This window comes from Ambystoma mexicanum, chromosome 9, assembly GCF_040938575.1.
Source record: "Ambystoma mexicanum isolate Mex_15411 chromosome 9, UKY_AmexF1_1, whole genome shotgun sequence".
Taxonomy (NCBI): domain Eukaryota; kingdom Metazoa; phylum Chordata; class Amphibia; order Caudata; family Ambystomatidae; genus Ambystoma; species Ambystoma mexicanum.
The window spans coordinates 1,071,691,980-1,071,714,440 of record NC_090931.1 but is presented as its reverse complement, the minus strand read 5'-3'; the positions used below and the strand labels follow the sequence as shown (position 1 = coordinate 1,071,714,440).

At 46.8% G+C, this 22,461-nt stretch overlaps 1 protein-coding gene across 2 annotated transcripts in view; it reads left to right on the top strand.

Annotated features, from left to right (window-relative positions):
* DAPL1 (death associated protein like 1) overlaps nt 1-21,403 on the top strand; it is a 56,700-nt gene extending 35,297 nt beyond the window's left edge. For both annotated transcript variants that reach the window (XM_069616379.1, XM_069616380.1), the window contains exons 3-4: nt 256-319; nt 21,182-21,403. In XM_069616379.1, coding sequence (XP_069472480.1) covers nt 256-319; nt 21,182-21,301 — 184 coding nt within the window. In that variant the 3' untranslated portion in view covers nt 21,302-21,403. The remainder of the gene's footprint in view (nt 1-255; nt 320-21,181) is intronic.
* Nucleotides 21,404-22,461: the final 1,058 nt, after the last annotated feature.

Below are 22,461 nucleotides of genomic sequence, written 5' to 3'. Positions count from 1 at the left end.
CATCTCTGGGTACTGCGCTCTAGCCTATGCACAGCATGTGACTCTAAGCAGATGCAACCATCAGAAATGCTTTAACGGTGAGTAATGCATGTCGTCCTAGTGGGGTGGTACTTTTTTTAATGCTGTGTAATAGGGTACGGATGTGTAAGGCTATCTGACAGGAAGCAACCACTAAACTAATTTCCTTCAGTAAGCAATCTCTGCAAATGCTAAGTCCTTCCCCCTAATGATTGTACAATGTTTTCTCCTTTACAGCTCAATAACCCATATTGGCAAAATGCAGGCTATGAACATCCTTTTTTCTGGAGCGCTGGAAAAAGTAAGTATCGGAGGCAGTTGACTATTTGAATTGAGCCTGGTCATCTTCAATTGCCTCTAACATTGTCTCATCGGACCTGCTGGGAAACATTTCTCTTCATAGCACCTTACTTCCATTTCTATGGAACCCAGACCTTTTACTTGTATTTTGGTGTTGCTGGAGTGCCTTCAGCTTCACTACACTGGCTTTTGTTTTTGACAACTGACCTGTCCTTCAGGCTGTCGGTACTGGGCAACATGTTTCCCTTAGTCTTGTTACTTTGCTGCCACTTTGGAATTCTTTTTTTTAACTTATTGAAAAATTTCAAACAGATAGCATGACTTTGAATGTGGTTGTGAGGCACATGCATAGATTTGACATTCATAGTCTGCTCATTCTCTGCCTCACCACTCTGTTCTCCCCACTCTGTTCTCCACACCAACGTGATGGTCACCACCCCCTCTTACTTGCATATGTATGTGATTTTGTGAGTGTCTATATGGATTGGTCCATGGGTGTCTTGTCATATATGCTGTGGTATCAAACCTAGCAGCATAGGTAGTTATCAGCTGGTGTGGTCAGCTTGTGCGTGTTTGTGTTTTAAGACTGAGCATTCTAATGAGCATAGTCTGGTTGATAGAGATGGCCAGGCCTGTTTGAATGGGGCCGTTTCAGCCTTCCAGTGAATAATCAGGGTTTTTCGTGCTGAAAACATGGCTGTATTTACTATTTTACTAACCATTGGGTCATTGTGCCAGTCTGTCCCCACTCCTGAATAGCATTGAGCCTGAGCTAGGTCTAAGGTGATTTGTGTCAGTGTGATGCGTTAGTGCGCCAGGGTTGTGCCCTGTAGGTCCAGCATTGTGTTCTAATCTCCCACAATAATAGTATGGCTCCCCAATAGGGGTGTGTGTGAGAGAAAAAGGAGGAGGGATATCCGTCGTGGGGCATATGCGTTTAGAAGGGTTATTGGTTGGCCCTGTATGAGCCATTGTAGGAGGACGGATCTACCCTCTGTCAGCAATTGGATAGAGGTTATCAAATGGGATACGTTTGTATCAGAATGGAGGCTCATCTTTTGCCCTTATGTGGGGAGTGTGCAGCTGTACCGACCCATCCAATCCCTCCTGGCGAGTTTCCTGCACAAATTTAATGTCACACTGTAGGTCATGTAAATGAGTATCCACTGTCTTTTGATAGGGTGGACATTTCTTGGACGTTGAGGGGTTACTAGGTGCAGTTCAGTCGCCATTCTATTCGAGAAAGGGTAGCGTTGGACAAGGATTGCTGTTAAATACCTGTATGTTGCGGCCACCTATATGAGCGATCTGATCTGATATACATGTATCCAGTTCCCATTGCATCAAACGCTACCATTTTTATAAACCTTGGGGTAGTAGGTTTTACCCAAATACAAAGTTGAACAAGCCTATGAGTGAGGGGGAAAACAAGGCAGGCCCACCCCCACCTCCTCCTGCCCATTGAATGACTGTGACCCTGCTGGGGAGGGGGTGTCATCGGTAGTTTGTGTAAGCCAGAGAATAAACTAGAGCACAAACTGATGGATGGGAGTCCATGATGGCCCCAGGTGACGAGCAAATTGTCTTCAGTATATGCGGGAGCCATGGGAGGTAAACGATCATGGCTTTGCCGACTCGCCATTTTGAGTCCCAGGTTGTCTCTGAGGGTGCCATGGTTGAAAATGTAGGAGCCGGTTGCAAGGCAAGGGTCCCAAGTGAGAATGATATAGAGAGACATACTTTTTTTTTTTTCCGGCTCCTTCTGGTTCTCCGCCAAACCATAGTCTTTCCTTTTGGGTGACATTGTGAGGCCTCAGCGTGGTTGTTTTGCTTTTGTTATCCACATCTGGAGGGTTGTCGATGGAGAAAATGTGCTGTTAGAGGACACGCCATTGCCCCCTCCGGATCGTCAAAGGAATGCCATTGTTTGTCCGTTTGGATGCACAATGTAGCCAGGAACTTTAGATGGGATTTTTGGTTCGATTCATATGGTGAAAGGCACTATAGAAAATGAATGTTATGGTTTCTCGTTATGTCCAGTACATGAAGATCTAGTCTTACAAGTTTGTGTGCAAGGGGGGAAAAAAATTCTATTGTGATCGGCATGTATCACACACATCTAGTCCCTTTTCAGTGCCTCAAACAGGTTTGGCTTATGGCATGGTCCTCGAATGATTGAGTATTCTGCTTATTGACTTGTACAGCACAAGCAACCATGCACTGAATGCTTCATGGCGAACTGAGGATAGCACAGGGGCAACACGCTGGTCTTGGAAGCAGCAACAGAAGTTTGGATCCCAGATCCACGCTTAGAAACCTAACACCGTAGCAGAATTCGGTGTGTTATAAAAATAAATTGTGCCCAGGTAAGTGGGGGGGGAGGGGGGAGTTTACAGAAAAGCTTGTTCGCAGATGTATTCAGCCAAGGACGATGGTGCATTGAAAGGATTGTCCATAGTGCAATTTATCTCCAATAATCCCTTCTCTAACAAATTGTGACCGACCTTGGGGAAAAGGGTACAGGAAAAATACTTCCTGTGCCTCATTTGGGGCATATATTTAAGCTAGGTTTAGATCGTGAACTCCCAGCATACCAGAAGTAGATGTAGTTGACCTTCAGATAAAATGATGTACCCCACTCATTTGAAGGGTGATTAAATGCATCACTTCTACACCTTTTTTCTTCTATTTAGGGCATCTAAGATCTGTTTCTATTGCTCTGTACAGTGTGCCCCCTGAAAGTGGCCAACCTCTACACCATCCTCAAGAGTGTAGCAGTAGTTTGGATTGTTTTGGGCACATTCAGCCTTTAGATATTGAAAGAATCCAGTTTAGCTATGGCCAGGGGACATTTTGTAAAGATGCACATAGTATCCCCATTTCCTCTCCCTCCCTGGTCATCTGTTGCCACATTCAGACAGAGCTTGAGTCTAACCTACTAATGCCTGATGGATTCTCAGTCAACTGCAGGAAAACCAGTTTTAGTCAGCACCAATTCAAACTTCTTTTCCGCAGGATGCAGACTGGGGAGTCCTTGCTGCACACCAGGTTGCAAGTCCTTTCCTGTTTGGGACCCTTGGTCTGTAATCTGTCAGACTTTGTGGAAAGTTTTCCTCTTTACTGCACTTTTTTTTATGCACCCCCCCAAACGTTTTGATTTTCTTTTCTTTATCTTGACCTGTGTGCAGTGAAGCCTTTAGCTTGACTACACTGTCTTTTGCTCATCTGTTATGGGCAAACTGACATGTCCTTCACGCTGTCAGTACTGGGAAACATTAGTCTTGTTGCATTGTACCTGCTTTTAGTAGCTTGTTATCACTTGTGGTAACTTATCGTACAATGTTGTACACTTTTGTTTTTGCCCTAAAGGATTTTTGGTTACTCTAGGTCTGCTGGTGGCAGCAGTGACTTTGACATTTTTTGGGACTTCTAAGTTTTAGCCTTACTGCATTTACCACGTTTGGCCATGAACTGTGACCAAGCATGTCCGTGCCACAAGGTTTTTTGCTTGTCCTTTGGCCATCTTGTCTTTTAGCCTGTGAGACCATAAAAATCCTTATCGACTGGGAAAGCAGAGGCTTTTGGCGGGCTACTGGAGGGCTATGTGTTTGCTGGGACTGTCTGGTCCCAATCCATAAACTGGTTTCAGTGTGTCTGGTGTTATGCGCAAGTGTTCCCACCAGTGGTCCTGATTGGACCACTGCTGAGGTGTGTTAGGCTAGGTCTGCTATTGGCTAGTGGGAGTTTTGACTCTTACCAGGCTTGTCATGAGGACCCTTGCACGCACTCTGGAGAGATCCTGAAGTGAAGACTCCCGTTCAGCTGTAAGACCCGCAAGGAGACTGGAGACCTGACGTCCAACTTCTGCTGCTGTCCTGGAAGAGTCCTGTCTTGCTATTAATCTTCTGCGACCCATGGAGGGAACATGCATTCCTGACATCTGTTCTATACCCTACGAAGATCCTTTGAAGTGCTTTGGGATTGTCCAGCTGAGTTTAGGCTACTGTGCTGCAGACGTTGCTATTCTGCTTTGGGGATACTCATCTTGTCCATCGTCAAAGTGACCCGAGATGGGGGGGGGGGGAGGTTTAATTGCGACATGCGAGTCCCTTTGTGTTGCCGTGCTGCCAAACAGTTTACCAGACAAATCCTGAGAGGGGTCCTGCATCGTGTTTTTCTGCATTCTGCCACCAAGAGTTTTTGCACCAGCCAAAGACTGACCAGAGATCTGCTCGAATCAGGAACTGAGGCGGATGGCGAGAAAGCAACTTTGGACCTTCCATTGGCCTGCCAAGCCCTGTGAAGAATCTGAGTAGGGGGTGAGTTACAGTGGTTCTTACCTGCCCCTAAACTCCCTTTTGAAAGTTCTAAAACCTTTGCAATATTTTGGATTTGCCATTGCTTGCGCACGCAAGCCTTCCAAAATTTGGACATTTGTTAGAATAACTTTCCTCTAACCCTTGGAATCGTTCACTGGACTTTTTTTCCAGAGTTACAAACTGTCTAAACTTTTCCTGAAGCTACGGCTAGTTCTCTTGGACCTGTATTGCATAAACAAATCTACACTTTCCTTTACAGCGGTTTGATCTGTATTATGCCCCACTCTAGTGACTTGCTTCTATTAGTGTTGTGTGAGACTTCTACCTGTTGGTAGTAATTTTTCATGTTTGGCCATAAATTATTGTATACTTACTGTCGAAGTGTAATTTGGACTTCCTTTGTTTGACTCATTGTGGACCCTTTACAAGCTCGCTTCTTCAGATTTGGCCTAGAACTCTCCACTGATACCTTGAACTGGTTTGGCTACAACTCCCAGAGTTGTCCCTGTAGCAATATAGGTTGGCCTTCTATGCATCTGTTCCAAATCAGTCATAAGTGTTCTGCCTTACCAACTTTGCCTGATCCCGACGTGTGAAAGTTGGCTAAGCCCACCTGAATCTGAGACCATGCTTGATGAGTTTATCCATCGCCCACTGGTTTGAGGTTTGGTCTTCTCTATAATTTTGCACTGATGAGGTATTCTCTAGATCGGTCAATGTTACCTAGCTAAACGCAGAAGTTTGTCTTCAAAAGAATTGTGTGGCTGGATGGGATATAGTCACGCCTGGTCAACTCGGCGGGCCTTATCAGCTCCATATTCCTGGGAGGCACTTCACAATATTTACTGGAACTTGCATAGTAGGCCAACACTGGCACATTCGTTCATTTCTTTCCAAAATTCTCAGATGTTTTAGTCTCAATCGGTTTTCACGATCCTTGCACTTCATTGAGGGGGGGTAATGAGGCCTTGGTACATGTCGTCTACTTCATTCGATCTCCCAGAGAAAACCCTCGAGGCAAGCCATGTGATCTTTAGTGAACAAGACTGCTTTCTGAGGCTGCTGTTCCAGGTTGCGGCCCATGCTTTGAGATGAGGTGCCTTGATGGGGAACCATCCCCTAAACCCTCACTGGCCTTCACCTGTTTTTTTAGCTACGTTCCTTTTAGTTGGGTTTGAATGTGCAGTCGGGTTTTGGACTACAAGGTGCACTCGTAACACCAGTAGTCCAATGGCAGTAACTTTGTATTGTACCCAGATTTTATGCAGAATACCTTCAAGCATTTCTCCCCAGGTGGAGAAACTACTGTTGTGCTGGAATACATGGAAAGAGATTTGTGAAAGATTGTCTACAGTCTTCTCACTTCGCAGTTTTATATCAAGGGGCATCAACACCGCATTTATGACACTAAAACGTTAGTGGACTGTACTTGCAGAATTTGGGGGACTCGCTATGCTGCGCCCCACCTTGCACATCTAGCAAGACCACAGATGACTGCAGTGTTGAGCAGAGCTGGAAATCTGCGTCTAGGTCTAGAATCTGAACACGTACCTTCGTCCCCTATCTGAATCCAGTCCCCAGAATAATTTTTCATGATCTGCCATAGAAATGGGAAATTTCAGTGAAGGGTTAAGCTACTCACCTGGGCCGTTACCACTGTGCTACACCGCCAAGCTGTCCAGTTTCACTGTTTATATATTGCACACCTCTCCAATCCCAACGGGCTACACAACCAGCCTCTGCACATCGGCAGGTTTACCTTTTGGGGCCCTAACGCCCACTAGGGCGCAACCTCTCCTCTGCCTGGGTCACAGGATTTGCATCCCCCTGTGCTTTCACAAGCCTGGCACAATTCAGGTGACTGTTAATGTACCCGCTATTCTGCTGGGAGCCTAATGCCATTTATTTAATACCTTTTTTTACTTGAATGTTGAATTTGGCTAATACTTTGCAGACAGTTTGTCATGGGCTCCCCCCCCCCCACCTGCCTTCCCAGGACTGAATTTTGGTGAAGATTTGTTATTTTAAAAAACGGCTGTTTTTGGCCTACTCATCGCATAAAGTGCACATTTCTGTGCAGCGCACAGCAAAAACTGATGGGTAGAATAGGACCAGGTACGAAGCGTTGACTGTTTTTGGAGGATTCTAGGGTGGTTCCATATGACGGAGAAGGGGGTGCCCCTTATCCCAAAATGATAGCTGCATCTCCCGTGGTAGCAGAGGAGCTTTGTTCGATGCGAGAGAACTGCAGATGTATCTGGTGTAGCCAGGGTTAGCTGAAAACAAAAAGTAGAAAAATGCTATTTGGAGGAGGAAAACTGACATGGCATCAAGCAACTGGTGGGGGGGCGGGGGAGGGGGGGTAGGCCACCACGTGAAAGCCACCTTCATTATCTCATAGAGAAAATTAGTTTGCTCCAGCACACAACCCATACTGCTGGATGCAATTGGACCAGGTGCAAAACAACTTGGCCATGAATCAGGGGTGGTGTGGTGTTCTGTCCAGTAGTTTAAATATTTGACAGAGCAGGGGGTGCCACCTGTTCCTTACAGCCTTTATAGGCTGTGGTGATTTTTTTATCAAGAGCGCCACTAAACTGGAAAATTTGGGAACCAGTTCATGTTTTAAGAACATGAAAATGCAACTCTGGTTTTAGCCTACTCATTCATGTCCCCATAGAGTACTGGTTTTTAACAGCTGTAGAATGAAACGGTTTGTAGATTTGGAACAAATAAACCATTTGGGCACATGCTTGGTAGATTTGGACCAAATAAAACCATTTGGGCACAAAGCGTTGACTTAATTTCCTTGACTGGTTAAGGATTCATCCATCCAGTAGTATTTAAATATTCGAACGATAACGGTGTTCCCCTGCGCCTTAAAACCTTTAAGTGGTCTAGGTGCTTTGTAGGAGAGAGGCTAATAACATTTCCAGGAGGGGTCCAAGGTCATTGCATCCAGTAGTTAAAATATTTGATGGAGAGGGGGGGTGGCGGGAGTCCCCCTTCTGCTAAATTATAGCTGTGTCAATAGTTTGATGCAAGAAATAACCAGTTATAACGGGTATAACTGGATTTAGCTGAAAAAGTGGAACAATGATGGTGGAAAAGAGGACACTGTGTGAAATTGGGGGCTGGGGACCAAGTTCAGAGCTCAATGTGTTTGCATAACTGGGTTTACCTGTGGGATGACGGCAGTTATGATGGAAAACCTGGTAATGAAGTGCGTCGGATGAAAGGAGAAGGCTAGGGAGGGAATGGGTACCTGGAGGGAGCATACCAACAGGAGTGGGGACACTAGAAGAGTGCCTGGGAGGGCAGAGTGTTGGTTCTTGCACACTTTACAGCGAACTGCAGTTACTTGTGGGCGCCTACAGAAAGACATGGTGATGTAAAAGAAATGGTAATACAAACATTTTTAATTTTATAGCTACATTGAGGTGGAGGCGATGGCTGGTGGCCTGGTATTTTTAATTTTCTTTTATGGCTAGTGGGCCCAAAAGACTGTGTAGTGCTGTGGCAACCTGTACAGTGGACACGTCCAAAGGCCATTGCTGAAGGCCATGGCTAGTGGACTGTGGAAAAAATGTTATAACAAAACCCATGAAATTCACAAACTTTAGTGAAAGGTACATTTAAGTTTAACTCCACAAAACCCTTGAAAATCAGATGTGGGAAGACCTGACCAGCTTAACTCTGTGCGTTCCTGTTGCTCACATACAGGTTATAGAGAAGGATTCAGTGACATAACAAATGCATTATGGGGAGGACATCAACAGGAGCGCGCGAGCGAAGCTGGTCCCACATCTATTGAATTGCAAGGGTTTTGTTGGTGTTAAATCTGCTGACCTTACTGCACATTAACTAAAGTGTAACGGGCATTTCACTTTGTCCATCCTGTGGCATCACATTTTGTGGAATCATTTGGTCTCGGAACCACATTTCTGGTTTCTTCGTTGGTTAAAACCTTTCTCAATCTAGGATCGAAAAATGGTTTTGAACACACCATGTGATGGTTGGTTGTAGATATTTATTGTAAGTATTACTTGATTGGAATCATTTCCAGTGATGGTCAAACCTTTCTACTATTCAATTCCTGTGTTGCTGTTGGTGTCAAAATCTCCAGCCATGTTGCTGTAAACTGTTATGGATATGTAAATTGCCATTTATTTTGCTATATTTTTTCACTGATTTCTCGGCTTGAGCCTTTTCATCCTGGCCTTGGAGAAGGGGATTTCAAAGCTTTCAGAATGCTTCTGTGTACCTATGGCTATACAATTTTAGTTGTTGTATTTTTTTCATTGCTTGGTTTATGAATCTTTCAAAACCTGCATGTCCAAAAATACATTACTATATTACCTCGTATATAGTTAATACTAGATTTCAATCAAACTAATAATGCCTTTGCATCCATAATACAAAACAAAAGCCTCTCTGCTGCCAAATCAGTATAATTATGCACAGAGCTTTCTCATATTGCTTTGTAGCTTGGCAAACTGTACAATGCTTCAAAGTTTCTAATTGGCTCTTGGATTTCCAAGTCTACACATTCAATTATCTTTTTTGATGCCTATTCCTGGCCCCAAAACATCAATTGTAGGATTTTAAAACTCATTTCTCCAGCATGGGGTCTGGCATGGATTCACATGCTCATGAATATTCCCCGTCAGGCTGGGAATCCTCGGTAAAGAAAAATCAGTATCAGTTTTGTTTCTGATCTGTCTTTCTTAGTAGTAACCAATCACTGATCTCTGGGTCATACTGCCCCCAGCCAATGACTGCCCTCTCCCTAAGCGGCACCTCTGGCAGCCATCCTCAGATTTTCACGGCACACTCAAGTGTTGGGAGTCCTCGTGTTCAGCTCTCGAGTTGTTTTGCTGCGTTTTCACGCTTTTTCAGGAGATTTTCTCAAGCTCCACCGTTACTACTTCCGACAACGGGTGTCCGTTTCGGAATTCTTCTACGCCCCTCAAGGGTGAAGTTTTCGTCGAGTTTACACTTCTTGGAGGATTCCGGAAGATCTGCGGCCTACCTCAACGGACATGGCCCAGGACAAGGGAAGCTCGACGCCTGGATCCAAGCTGTTCAGGTGCTGCCCTGGATGCTGATTGCAGAACAGTTTTCAAGGAGGACGAGCACTCGCTGTCTCATCTTGTCTTCATGAGGACAAGACGCACGTGGAGAAGGAGTGTACGTTCTGCAAGAACCTTTTGGAACGGACCAAACAAGATCGTTGTTCCCGCCTCACCGCCTGGCTGGAGAAGGGCACAGAAGTTGAGAAGGCAAAAAGTCTGAGCGGGCTTCTGAGTCCTGTGAGGGCGCCCAGGCGACGGGGGCCCAACAGAAGGCCAAGCACTGCGAGTACGCAGGCACCGGGAGCGCCGCAAGGTCGGGCTTTTCAGCTGCCAGGCAGGGGGCTACTTCCCCGGCACGTTCGACCACGAGCCAGTGCTCTGGTTTGGGGAAGAGAAGTCTGAGAACCCGGGTAAGCTTACCCCCACCCCCCCACACTCCCCAGGCCTCAACGAGAGGTCCATAGGCCTCAATGAGAGGTCCATAAGGGTTCGATCCCAGGGGGTGGCCCCTGCTGACGTGATCGACGTAGAGGGCCCAGTGGAACGGCCATCCCGTCCGTCGCAGCAATTACCCGAGCCCCAGGATAGCTTGGCGGCCGTTTTGTTGGCAATCCAATCCTTATGTACCGAGATGAGGACGAGATTACCACAGACCCCGACGGAGGATCCAGAACTGGGCCCATCTGGAAGCCCTCCAAACAAGCGGAGGACAGTCCACCCCGCTCTGCCCTTCGTGTCTGCAAGACCTGTGGACCCCTTGTCCCGTCATCATCCCCCCGCGGGCTTCCCCAGCTGACGAAATTGGCTCTTTCCACGCCATGATAACCAGGGCATCCGAGCTCTTCCAGCTCTGCCATGAAGAACAAAAAAGGGAAGGATTTCTGTACCAATGACAAGAGGCTAAGAGGAACACGGTCCTCGCGGTGCCTTTGCTCGATGACATCTGGAACGAGGGGCTTGCTGTCCTCAAGAACCCTTCCACCAAGAGGGACAGGTACGAGAAGTACAGAGTCCCCGATGCCGCCCCCTTGTGCCTCAGGGCCCAGCCCACGCCGGACTCTTGTCGTCTCGGCAGCGGCTAAGAAGGCAGCGGGTGCGGCGGCTTCCACTTCGCTGCCGGACAGCGAGGGCAAGAAGTTGGACTCCATGGGACGACGAGTCATGTCATGGCGACGATTAAGGCGGCCAATGCCTTAGCGATCGTGGCCCGCTACGACAGGGAGATGTGGTTCAAGATGGCTCCCCTGCTAGACTTCCTACCTGACAAGAGGGCGGAGGCCCTAGAAATTCTGCAGGAAGGGGGAGGTGGCGTTGGATCATGCCATAACGGTGGCAACGGACATTGCCGATACCGGATTTCGCCAACTGGGCAACAGTTTGCCTCCAACGACGAGGATGGCTCAAGGTGACAGACTTTCGCCAGGACGTCCAGACCAGAGTGTTGGACTTGCCGTTCGACAGCAACAACCACTTTGGTAAGGCGGTGGACGAGTCTCAACAGGCCATCAAGACCGACTCAGACGGCCCGGGCCCTAGGGGTGCTTCAACAGCGACTGCCCTTTCGGAGCTCCAGAGGCAGACTGGGTGCCTCCAAAGGTTCCAGCGGTGGCTCCTCCACTTACCGCCAAGTGGCCCGCTCCTCTTACCAGGAGGCCTACAGAGGTCGCTGCAAGCAAGGGGATCCCGCCATCGTTGCCAAGGCCGCCTCCAAGCAAGACTGACCCCCAACGAAGCACCCTGGTGGGAGGCCGGCTGACTAAGTTTGTCAGCGTGTGGGAGTCCATCTCCACTGACCGTTGGGTGTTGGACACCCTGGCCAGCGGGCACTCGCTGGAATTCCAAAAGAAGTGCCCTATCATTCCTCCCGTAGCCAGAAAGGAAAATCATGTCGCTCAACTGCTGTTGGAGGCAAGGGCGATGCTCAAAGGTGCCATCGAGCTCGTCCCCAGAAGGCTCCGGGGCTCCAAGTGTACTCCAGGTACTTCCTCGTCAGGAAGAAGACAGGTGGTTGGTGCCCCATCCTGGACCTGCGTCGCTTAAACAAGTACATCAAGGCGCAGAAATTCAGGATGGTCACCCTCCAGCACATGCTGGGACAGCTGGAGGAAGGCGACTTCCTATTGGACCTGGAGGATGCTTACTTCCACATCCCTATTCTAAAAAGGCACAGGAAGTTACTCAGGTTTGTGGTTCAGGGACGCCACTACCAATTCAGAGCCATACCATTCGGATTAAAGTCGGCACCCAGGGTTTTCACCAAGTGCCTGGCACCAGTGGCGGCGCTACTGTGCCTGCAGGGGATCCATGTGTACCCCTACCTGGACGACTGGCTAATCCAGGCAAGGACAAGGGAACTAGCCACTGAACACACCGCGAGAATCGTCCAGTTGCTCACGGAGCTGGGGTTCGCCATCAACTACCCCAAATCCCACCTGGTTCCATCGCAAATAGCACTTTTTCTGGGAGCGAAGCTTGATACAGTGGGGCAGTTGGCCTCCCCTTCAGAGGAGAGGACCAAGACCATCCTGGGCAAGGTGCAGCGCCTGCTAGCCACAGACGTGGCCAGGGTGAGGTCCATCAAGTCCCTCCTCGGGATGATGTCCTCATGCATCTATCTTGTACCCCTTTGCAGACTTCGGATGTGTCCGCTACAGGAGTTCCTCGATGTCCGCTGGCTTCAGGCGAGGGGCTGTTCCGAGGACGGGATCCCTCTCGACGAGGAGTTCCGTCAGGCGATCTTATGGTGGGGCATCCGTGCTCACCTCACGACAGGCACAGAATTTCAAATCCCGGTATTTCAGGAGACTGACGGATGCCTCGTTGGGGGGGGGGCACGCCCACACTGGAGACCTCCACTGGAGACCTCCACTGGAGACCTCCACGCAAGAGGCCTTTGGCTCCCAGAGGAGAGGTCTCTCCACATCAACATTCTGGAGCTCCGAGCAGTGTTCTGGGCTCTCAAGTTGTTCCTTCGTTCCCTCAAGGGCAAAGTGGTGAGTATCTTCACCGACAAAACCACTGCGATGTTCTACATACAGAAGCAAGGAGGCACCAGATCCAGCCCTATCCAAGGAGGCCCAGGATCTGTGGCACTGGGCCGTCGCCCAGGGGATGTTTCTGGTTACCTTCCACCTGGCAGGAATAAAAACACCATCGCCGACTCGCTCAGCAGGGAGCTGCGCTCGTGCCACGAGTGGGAACTGCGCCAGGATCAAGTGGATCGACTCTTCCAACGATGGGGCAAACCCCAGATCGACCTGTTAGCGACGGCGACCCCAAGTGCCAGAGGGTCGCCAACAGGTTCCCACAGCCGAGGAGCATGGGCAATGCTTTCTCGTTCCCTTGGGATGGCCAGTTTCTATACGCGTTCCCTCTGTTGCCGTTCCTGCTCTGCCTCATCAACCAGCTCAAGAAGTCCAGGTGCAGGATGATCCTCGTTGCACCGGCGTGGCCGAGGCAGATCTGGTTCCCGGACCTTCTGGACTTGTCAACGTCCCCACCCGTCAAGCTGCCGGTGGACGCGGATCTTCTCTCCAGAGAAGGAGGCGCCATTCTCCATCACAACCCACAGTCGCTGAACTTGCAGGCCTGGCTCCTGCAGCACGTTTGGAGGGTACGATATCCCGGCTTATCCCGGTTGATTGCAGAGGTTCTTGCAAAGGCCAGGGCGTCCTCAACTCTCGGGTTTTGGTCATAACTGGAAGAGGTTCTCTGTCTGGTGCCGTGCACAGAAGATTAACCCTCTGCGGATTACGGCCCCTTAAGTGCTGCCGTACCTGTCGCTGGCCAAAGCTGGACTGGCTCACGCCTCCATAAAAATACATCTGGCTGCCATCTCCCGCTATACCAGGAACTACGGGACGGGCGTCCTTGTGGTCTCATCGCCTGGTGAAGGAATTTATGAAGGGACCATTCCGATCATTCCCGCCGGTGAAGGCTCCTGCCCCGGCGTGGGAGCTTAACGTGATGCTGACCAGGCTCATGGCAGCCCCATTCGAGCCTATGCATTCGGCACATTTGAAGTTCCTCTCATGGAAGACAAGGTTCCTCGTGGCCATCACCTCTGCACGACGAGTGGGAGAGATTCAGGCCCTATCTTGCAAGCCTCCATACTTGTCTTTTCATGACCCGAGAATGGTGCTGAGGACGCACCCCTCCTTCATGCCCAAGGTGCCGTCAGACTTCCACCTCAACGAGCCCTTGGTGTTACCAGTTTTCTTCCCATTGCCTTCGACGCCGGCCGAGAGGACTTTGCACTCGCTGGATGTAGCTAGAGCGCTGAAGTTCTACGTGGACCGCACGAAGAGTTTTTGGAAGACGTCACAACTGTTTGTGAACTTTGGGTCTGTGATTCAAGGGAAGGCTCTCTCGAAGACTTCCATTTCCAGATGGCTCTCCGGCTGCATCATGCATTGTCACTGGTTGGCAAACCGACCGCTGCCCGGCTGTCCGAGCCCATTCGACCAGAGCGATCGCTGCTACCATGGCGTTCCTGTCTGGTGTGCCCCTGCTGGACATCTGCAGGGCTGCTACGTGGAGGTCGACGCACACCTTCACAAGATTCTACTGCGTCGATCGGGACTCCAGGGAGGAGTCCAGGGTTGGCCAAGCAGTGCTGCGCAACCTGTTCGCTTAAGGTGAGGAGGTAAGAGATGCTTAATGTTGAGCTGTTGTATTGCTTAATGTTGAGCCTGTTGCCACCTCCGTGGTTGTGCATGTGTATACTGCTATGTATTCTTTTATTCATGAGCATGTGAATCCATGCCAGACCCCATGCTGGAGAAGGAACAAGTTACTTACATGTAACTGTTCTCTAGCATGGGTCTGGCATGGATTCACATGCAAACCCTCCCACCTACCCCTCTGCGGCTCTTCGCTTGGTCATACTGCCACTTGGCGTGCTACCAAATCTGAGGATGGCTGCCAGAGGCGGGGGCTTAGGGAGAGGGCAGTCATTGGCTGGGGGCAGTATGACCCAGAGATCATTTACTACTAAGAAAGACAAACGAAACTGATACTGATTTTGTTTTCTTTACCGAGGATTCCCAGCCTGACGGGGAATATTCATGAGCATGTGAATCCATGCCAGACCCATGCTGGAGAACAGTTACAGGTAAGTAACTTGTTCCATCCAACACACAATTTAGGTAAAGGGGGAAACTAAATGTCTTGCTAGGGAGTCTCTTTTGAATAGTTGCTGTGCAAAATGTATGGCACCATTGTTAACCATAGTAACCAGTCCCAAAAAAAATATTTTTTGCATTTACAAGATCAACAGGAAGCTCTGTCCATTTCCAATTAAGATGACATAGGGTGCCTAATATTTGCAAAATCAGTTAAGAGCTGTCTGTATTTTAGTATATACTAGCAAAAAGTACCAGTTCTGTGGACAGACATAACACACTAATACATTTTTGAAACTCATTGACCCTGTAGGTCACTGTTCTGATTCGCCTACCGCTTGATGTGCTTTGCTCCCTAGGGTAAACTACAATGAGAATGCATGTGTGGCTGGCTGACCTACCCCCAGAGCAGACCTTGGGTAGTCGAGAGTTGGTGTGCTGCTGCATACTGGGGACGTCTTTGCTTTCTCCCCACATTTCGCCTTGCCCCAGCGTGGTGCAGTTTGTTGCAGTGCAAATTACTTGCAAACTGTGCATCCTGAGCCTGTAGTTTTGTTACTTATGTTGGGACCCGTCCTATGACCACATTGATGCACCGATTTCAGGCAACGTCTCGTGTGAAGGTGCTGAAATCCGGCGAAATGGCAGGGGTGGCCAAATGTCACATGTAGCTAGCAATGTCCAGAAGGCTGTAACAGGAGACTATGCAGCATCTGGTACAGATTGGTGAATCGCCACAAACCAACACATTTTCACTTCTTTCTAGCAAGCACACTTCAATGTGCCTAAAGAGAGGGAACCCAGTTCATGTATTCATATCAAATTTGGTAAGGATGAAGAAAGGATCTTATTTAAGAGCTCTGTCAAATTGACCTGTTTGGTTGTACCCTAATGTTTGGAACAACCTTGTATAGGATTTAGTGACTGGATCATGGTGAACTTTGAAAATATAAAGGATTCTTCTTAAGTGGGAGGATCAAGGGCTTAGCATCTGGGTTAAAGTCCTCCATTTTCTGTTTAGAAACTAAGGCAATGTGTGAAACCCGAATATGGAAGACTTGTTTCTCGATTCCTTTACCTGATACCATCACATTTATAACCTTAGTTCTCAAAACTTGTTTGGAATTGACAACCGAATTGGATCCGCAATTAAATGAGGTTGTCTCTAATTTATACAGAAGTGAGTGCTCTTGAAAAACAATAGTCTGCAAAAGCTAACCAGCTAAAAGGCAAATGGCCTAGGTTGACTTGAAAGGAGCATACAGAATGCTACAATATCAAAAATATACAAATGGAACAAAGTGGGAGCCAAAATACATGCTTGATGCACGCCAGCAGTATGAAGGATGGGTGTAGTCCAGTCTCCCTCAACATTCAGCCTAATGTCTTTTCCTATTCCCATATATCATTAGTTAAGCCATATTGGATTCTCCACTTTCAATTTAACCTATTGATCCCCCCCCCCCCATTAAAGACATTGGTAAGATCAATACTGGCCATAGACTGCATTCCCTTGTTTCACCAATGATTACATATGCAGCAACGTCAAAATGACTGTTCAGAGGTTACGATCTTTTGGAAACACCTGAAATGTTGATTTTAATCGCCCTGTATTGGAAGGCCCAGGGTTGGTATTCCCTCAAAGATGTGAAAATTGTACTAGATGCTTTCACAATGGCCCTGGTTATAGGCCTGTAATTAGATGGTTTAGACAGTCAAATTTATTTTATGCAGGCGTATCTAGGCAAACCGCCATGAAGAATTATTTTGAAGAGTATACACAAGATCCAAGCATGGAATCCTATGGAGATGAGACCAAAGTTACACATTTACACTAATAATAATTTATTTAATGTTACAGTTTAGCTAATAAACATTACACAACATACAACAATTAGATATAGAATAATTCTGATATAAAATGTAGCATAACCTAAGATAACAGCACAACAAATAGCAATAGATATCTTCTTAATTATCTGAAGCGTGGGCGGACCCACGCTGGCGCTTCCCCATCCTATAGGATGATGTGCACCGCACCCACTAATTATTTGGCTCCATTTAAGCTCACAACTCCTCCCACCTCCCCGTCTTGTCTCTCAAAATCCAACATCACACTACTCCTCCTCCTGCCTCTCTCCCCATCACCTCCCAGTATAATCCTCTCACTCAGCTCAGCCACTCCCAACGCATTCAACCGAACCCTCATCAATTCTCTCTCCGTAACATGTCTTTCACACCTAATCAAAAAATGTCCCACCGTTTCAGGTACCCCACACACCGCACAGTCCCTTGATTCACGCTTCCCTATTCGAAATAGACAGTCGTTCAGCCCCACGTGACGTATCCTCAACCGATTCAGCATCCCCTCCTCCCCCCTCTATTCTAAACTCCCTGCATCCACCTTCACCGATACTTTCCCACCAACACCGAACATCCACCTGCCCTTCACCCCATTCACCCACCTCTCCTGCCATTCATCCAGGACCCGTCTCATCACAGCCTTCACCTCATTCATACTCAAAGGCAACCTCATATCAATCGCTCCCCTCCTCATACCCTCACCCGCCGCCAGATCCACCAACTCATTTCCCAAAATGCCACTGTGGCTGGGAACCCACGCCAACTCTAAATCCATACCCCCACGCACACACCGGTCAATCTTCATCCTAATGTCCAAAATCACATCCTTCCTATCACCATCCCCTGCCACAATCGCCTGTAACCCACTCAATGAATCTGAGAACACCACCACTTTCAGCAATAGATATCCACTTTAAGTAAAATGAGAAATAAAATAATCATACATAAAAACATATATAAAATTTGCCACTGTATGCTTGTTGCAGGAGCAAGCTTGTCTGGACCATTGGCTGTAAAATATTCGTTTTTATTTTTAAATTGCATCCAATGGATAATCCTGGGCAGCTATTCACCCAGTCCCCTAAATCTCCCATAGCTATTCACCCAATCTTCCCTAGCCATAGTACAATTATAACCCCCACCCCCAAGAACACATTTGATTAAGGTGAGCCACACAGGTTGCCTCATCAATAACATTACAAGTATCACTCCTAGAATCTCAATTCAATAATTCCCACAATTTTAAAATATTGACTGTCTTTTTGCCATCTACCATATGATCGTGCGATCTTAGCCAATTTCAATGTTGACTATTCTTTTTATATGGAGTATGCAAGAAGGTAATTTCTCCAAATAGCTGTGAGATGTCTTAGCCTAGCTAAACCCACGAAAGGGGCATCAAGTGTCCTACAAATTTGTGTAATGCATGCTGCCAGTGTCCATCTTTTTTATGGTAAAGAACTTCATTGATGGCCATGGAGATTTTTTTTTTTAAGAGCAGTACTCTTTTCCAAGGCAGACATGTGCCATTGAATAGCTCTCCCTCTAAGAGGAGTCATAAGCTAAATATTGCACTTTCATAAGAACAAGTCTGGAAAAAAATCAGATTAGTTCATACAATTTCGATTCACTGTGTCCGCTAGGCTAATGTGTACATTCCCTGTTTCTAGAGAAGCAAGCATCAGAAGGCCCCAGTTGGCCATCAATTTGCAACATCCCTTGGTCTACTTCACACAACGTGTGCATTGATGTAGGATTACCCCTGATCTGATTTGTCAATTGGATCAGAGAACAAATGCAGTTTGCATCTCCCACAAGCGCAGTATTGTTACCCATTTCTACCCATCTTGTAGAATTTAGCTCCCCAAGTAACACTGCCTGTGATACTTGGTTGCAGTGCACATTCAGTAAGGGAAATTCCAATGCACCTTTAGCTTATGTTGGATCATGTGGATTCTGCAAATTGGGTTTGTATTGAGAGAGATGGGCAGCTTCTGACTCTGATTGCTGTATATGAAAAAACAACTTCTGTTTGGCTCGACTGTGCAATTTATAACTCATTCCGTAAAGTAATGGAAGAGGAATGAGATGCAGGGTAAGAAATATTTGCTTTGTGCGAAGTGGATTTCTAGGCAAGAAGCAGGCAGGTGGAGCATAGTTTATAATGGCCAGTGTATGCTTGCTTTTGAGTTATTGCGCTTCAAATACAAACTGCGGTTTGGCCATCCAAATAAGAAAGATCAAAATCCATTGACCTAAAGCGGTCAATGTGATCTAGTATTACTCGAGCTACAATTAAGAGTGAACATTTGATCAGTGATCTGATTGCAATTCCACTTCCACTAGGTCATTGTCATAAGTGTCAGTCTTAATATTGGAAAGTGAGAACTTCCAATAATTTGTCTCTATTGAGAATTAAGTCGTCCTGAAACTGACTACAAACCAGTACTAATTACCTATTTGGAAGACCACCTAAAAATACATTTTCTCAAGCTTTGGGGTTTATTTGTTCTCCAGGTCTTGTTATGGAGCAATAATAAAGCGGGTCTTTTGTTCTAGTTTTGCTCAGTTTAGACTGATGGCATGTTATGGCAAGTCCTACTCCCTTCCACTGCCTCATTTCCTAGTCTTGGAGTATTATTCCTCAACTATGAGCCCCCACCCCTTCCTTAGCTTGTGCCCCATTCCACTACTGTCCTTTCGTTTGCTGGGATTGGCCACTGATGGTTTAGATTCTTATTGTTGGCTCCATTCTGTTCCTTTACTCTGTCTACTCCATGTTTTCTTCCACCAGACTCTGCATTCCTGTTTCATTTATATTGACCTTCCCAGTAATGTCTGCGTCTTCAAATGCAGTGTTGGGTGGCTTATTCAAATTTTTAAGATGCCTTGTGAATTCCTTAATCGTGCCATGTACCACAAGTTGTAAAGTGCTCCCCTGTTAGATTTTTAACACGTACCCTGCTATTCCATTGAGACACTGCTGTTCCGACCTTGTCCTGTTCTGCCCAGTGCACGATGTAGCTTGAGGTATAAGCAAAACAAGAGGTGATGAATTGAAGGTTTTGAATGAGTCCTAGCAAGTGTTGATGGCTGGAATGTTTAGTATAATCTTAACCTCTGACATTGCTCTGGGCAACTCTGCAGTCCATCGTTCTTGGCCTGCCAAGCCATTACAAAGGGGGAAAGACCATATGCAAATCAGACTTGGTCCCACCCCAAGGGGCAGTCCCTACAACTGCTTGGTCGATTCCCTTCTGCACGAGACCACTAGCATCCCCAGATGGGTTTCAGCCTCATTGGGCATAATCAGTGAGGAGTAGCTTGGGTCTCTAGGCCCAGCAGGCATGGGACCCACATCTGGGCATACCAGTCCCACTCGGGCTGACGATAGCAAAACAAGAGATGTTGGCTGGAAGGTTTAGAATTAAGCCTATGTGAAGCAGAAGGCTGAGTAAAAGAAACGTAGCCACAGTCGCTCTGTTAATCCCAACCTGGGACAGAGCGACTGTGTGGCTAGGTTTTATTTACCCAGCCTTCTGCTTCACATGTATTTTTGAGTCGGGGTGTCTCCAGACTCATCGCAGTCAGCTCCTGAACACTCCGTTATTCAATTTAAGAATCGGTGAATATTTTTCATTCCTGTTATTGAATACTGAGTGAATATTACAAAGTGTTACCCACTTAATTTTGCTTAGAATTAAGCCTGGCAAGTGGTGATGGCTGGGGGGGGGGGGGTTTGTAATACATTCGAACCCCTGGCATAATTTTGGGCAAACCTCCGGACCATAGTTCTTCAGGCAACCAAGCCATTACAGAGATGAAAAACAATCTGCAAATTGAGCGTGGTGGCAGTCGAGCCCAAACTGCTAGGTCAACTCCTTTCTGCATGAGACCATATGCAACCAAGCTGAACTGTGTAGGGTTGAGGCGGTGTGGTGGAGGTGCCTCAGTGACTGCATTCTATTCCTCTAAGGCAGTCTGTTATGAGAGCCACTGAATGTCCGTTTCAAGATGGTGATCTACAGCACAAACTGCTCTGTGCATCTTGCCACCTACTTGGAGGTGAGCAGTCTATGCATTACAACTTTATTGGAAACTGCAATAAATATTTCCTGTAAAATAAGAATTGGGTTTTTAGAACTGAAGTATAGACAGCCTTGAACACCAGTAATACAACTTTGAATGGTTGTCTTAGAGGGTGGGAAATGTCAAAGTCCTTCTTGGACAGTTGGACCAGAAATTGTTTGTCAGAACACTATCTCCATAACTTTCATGTAACAATGAAACACTTGTGTACAGGTGCATTATAAATGCCATATCATGCATGCAACACTCCTTGGACCAATCTAAATGAAATTGGTCTGGGAACCCTACTCTAGCCAAGGTCTTTTGGATTTATAGCATTCTGAACTAGGTTTCATTTAAAATAGTTTACATGTTGATCAATTTTATGTTTACTTTAAATATTTTTATCTTTCAGCTCAGTCGAGAATTTCCACTTGCACCCGCACAAATGTTTGATCAGAAGCCCCGGCCTTCATTGGACAAGATTATGCTCCCCAAAAAGTTGTACGTTCTCCAACAACCGCGCAAATGTTAACCTGTAAAATACCCTGCTGGATGATGTAAAGGACCTTACTTGTAACATAAATTTAGTTTTGTACTTTGTATCCTGAATAAATATTTTCCAGCATAGTTTCAATTTTGTCTCCGTGTTTTATTTTTTCAAAAGCTGGTTACTTTCACTCGACTGCTATGGATTGCTGTGCTGCCTAGCCCAGTTCCAGGTAACGGGATTTTCCTTTTTATTCATCCAGCAGATGTCTGCAAATCTCAATGGGCAACATTTTTCTTCAATCATGAGGTTGCTTTAAGAAGTTTCTTTCAAATTTGTGTTCAGAGGATTCACTCTGCACAGGAGCTCTCGCAACCCCCATTACCCCCCCCCCCCGTCTCTTTGGTATGCTTTTGCAGAACTTAGGTGCTTAGCGGACCCACAATCTCTGCTTAACAGCACTGTTGCACCAACTTCCATGTCTGTTTGCCCACCTGCATCTCCACTCACAGGATTACATGAAGAACCAGTACTGCACCACTTGCATAGTTATGCAGGACTTTGATGAGCTGTCAAACATGCATCTAAGCAATCCCTGTACTGCACGACCGGCATATGCCACAAATATGGAAGTAAAGTAACTTCCCTTCAGTCCATTCTTGCCTGCTAGCAAGAAAGGCAAGTGGGAAGAACAAGGACAGTTGGGGGTGGCTTTGCACATCCTCTGAAGTACCCTGCAATTAAGCTGTTCACTATTTTAGTTAAGCCGCCATTGCACATGTCTCAATTCTAGACATGGGGATTGCCTCCCCAAAACGGGCTTCATTTTGGGCTGAACTGCTGCTCCATGATTTAAAAGGCCTCCCTAATGAATAAATGGATAATTGGTCACTATTACCACATCTGTGATCAGCAGTGTGACTTCCCTCTTGTGATTACTTATCACAAAATAAGCTATGGTACTAAGCCTGTTTGGTGGGTGGCCATTATAGTCCAACTAGTGGACAATTTCTTCCCTGGCCAGCCCAGAGCCCTCGCCTGGTGGTGAGTCTAAACTTCAAAATCCAGCCATCCCCTGATGATACTAACCTGTGTTCTCATGGTGTTATATATATTTTTTTAATTCCCCTTTGCACACGCGCCGATGCACTTGTAATTTGAACATTTTGTATTGAACAATCCACTTGTGCTACTTTGTGATTTGA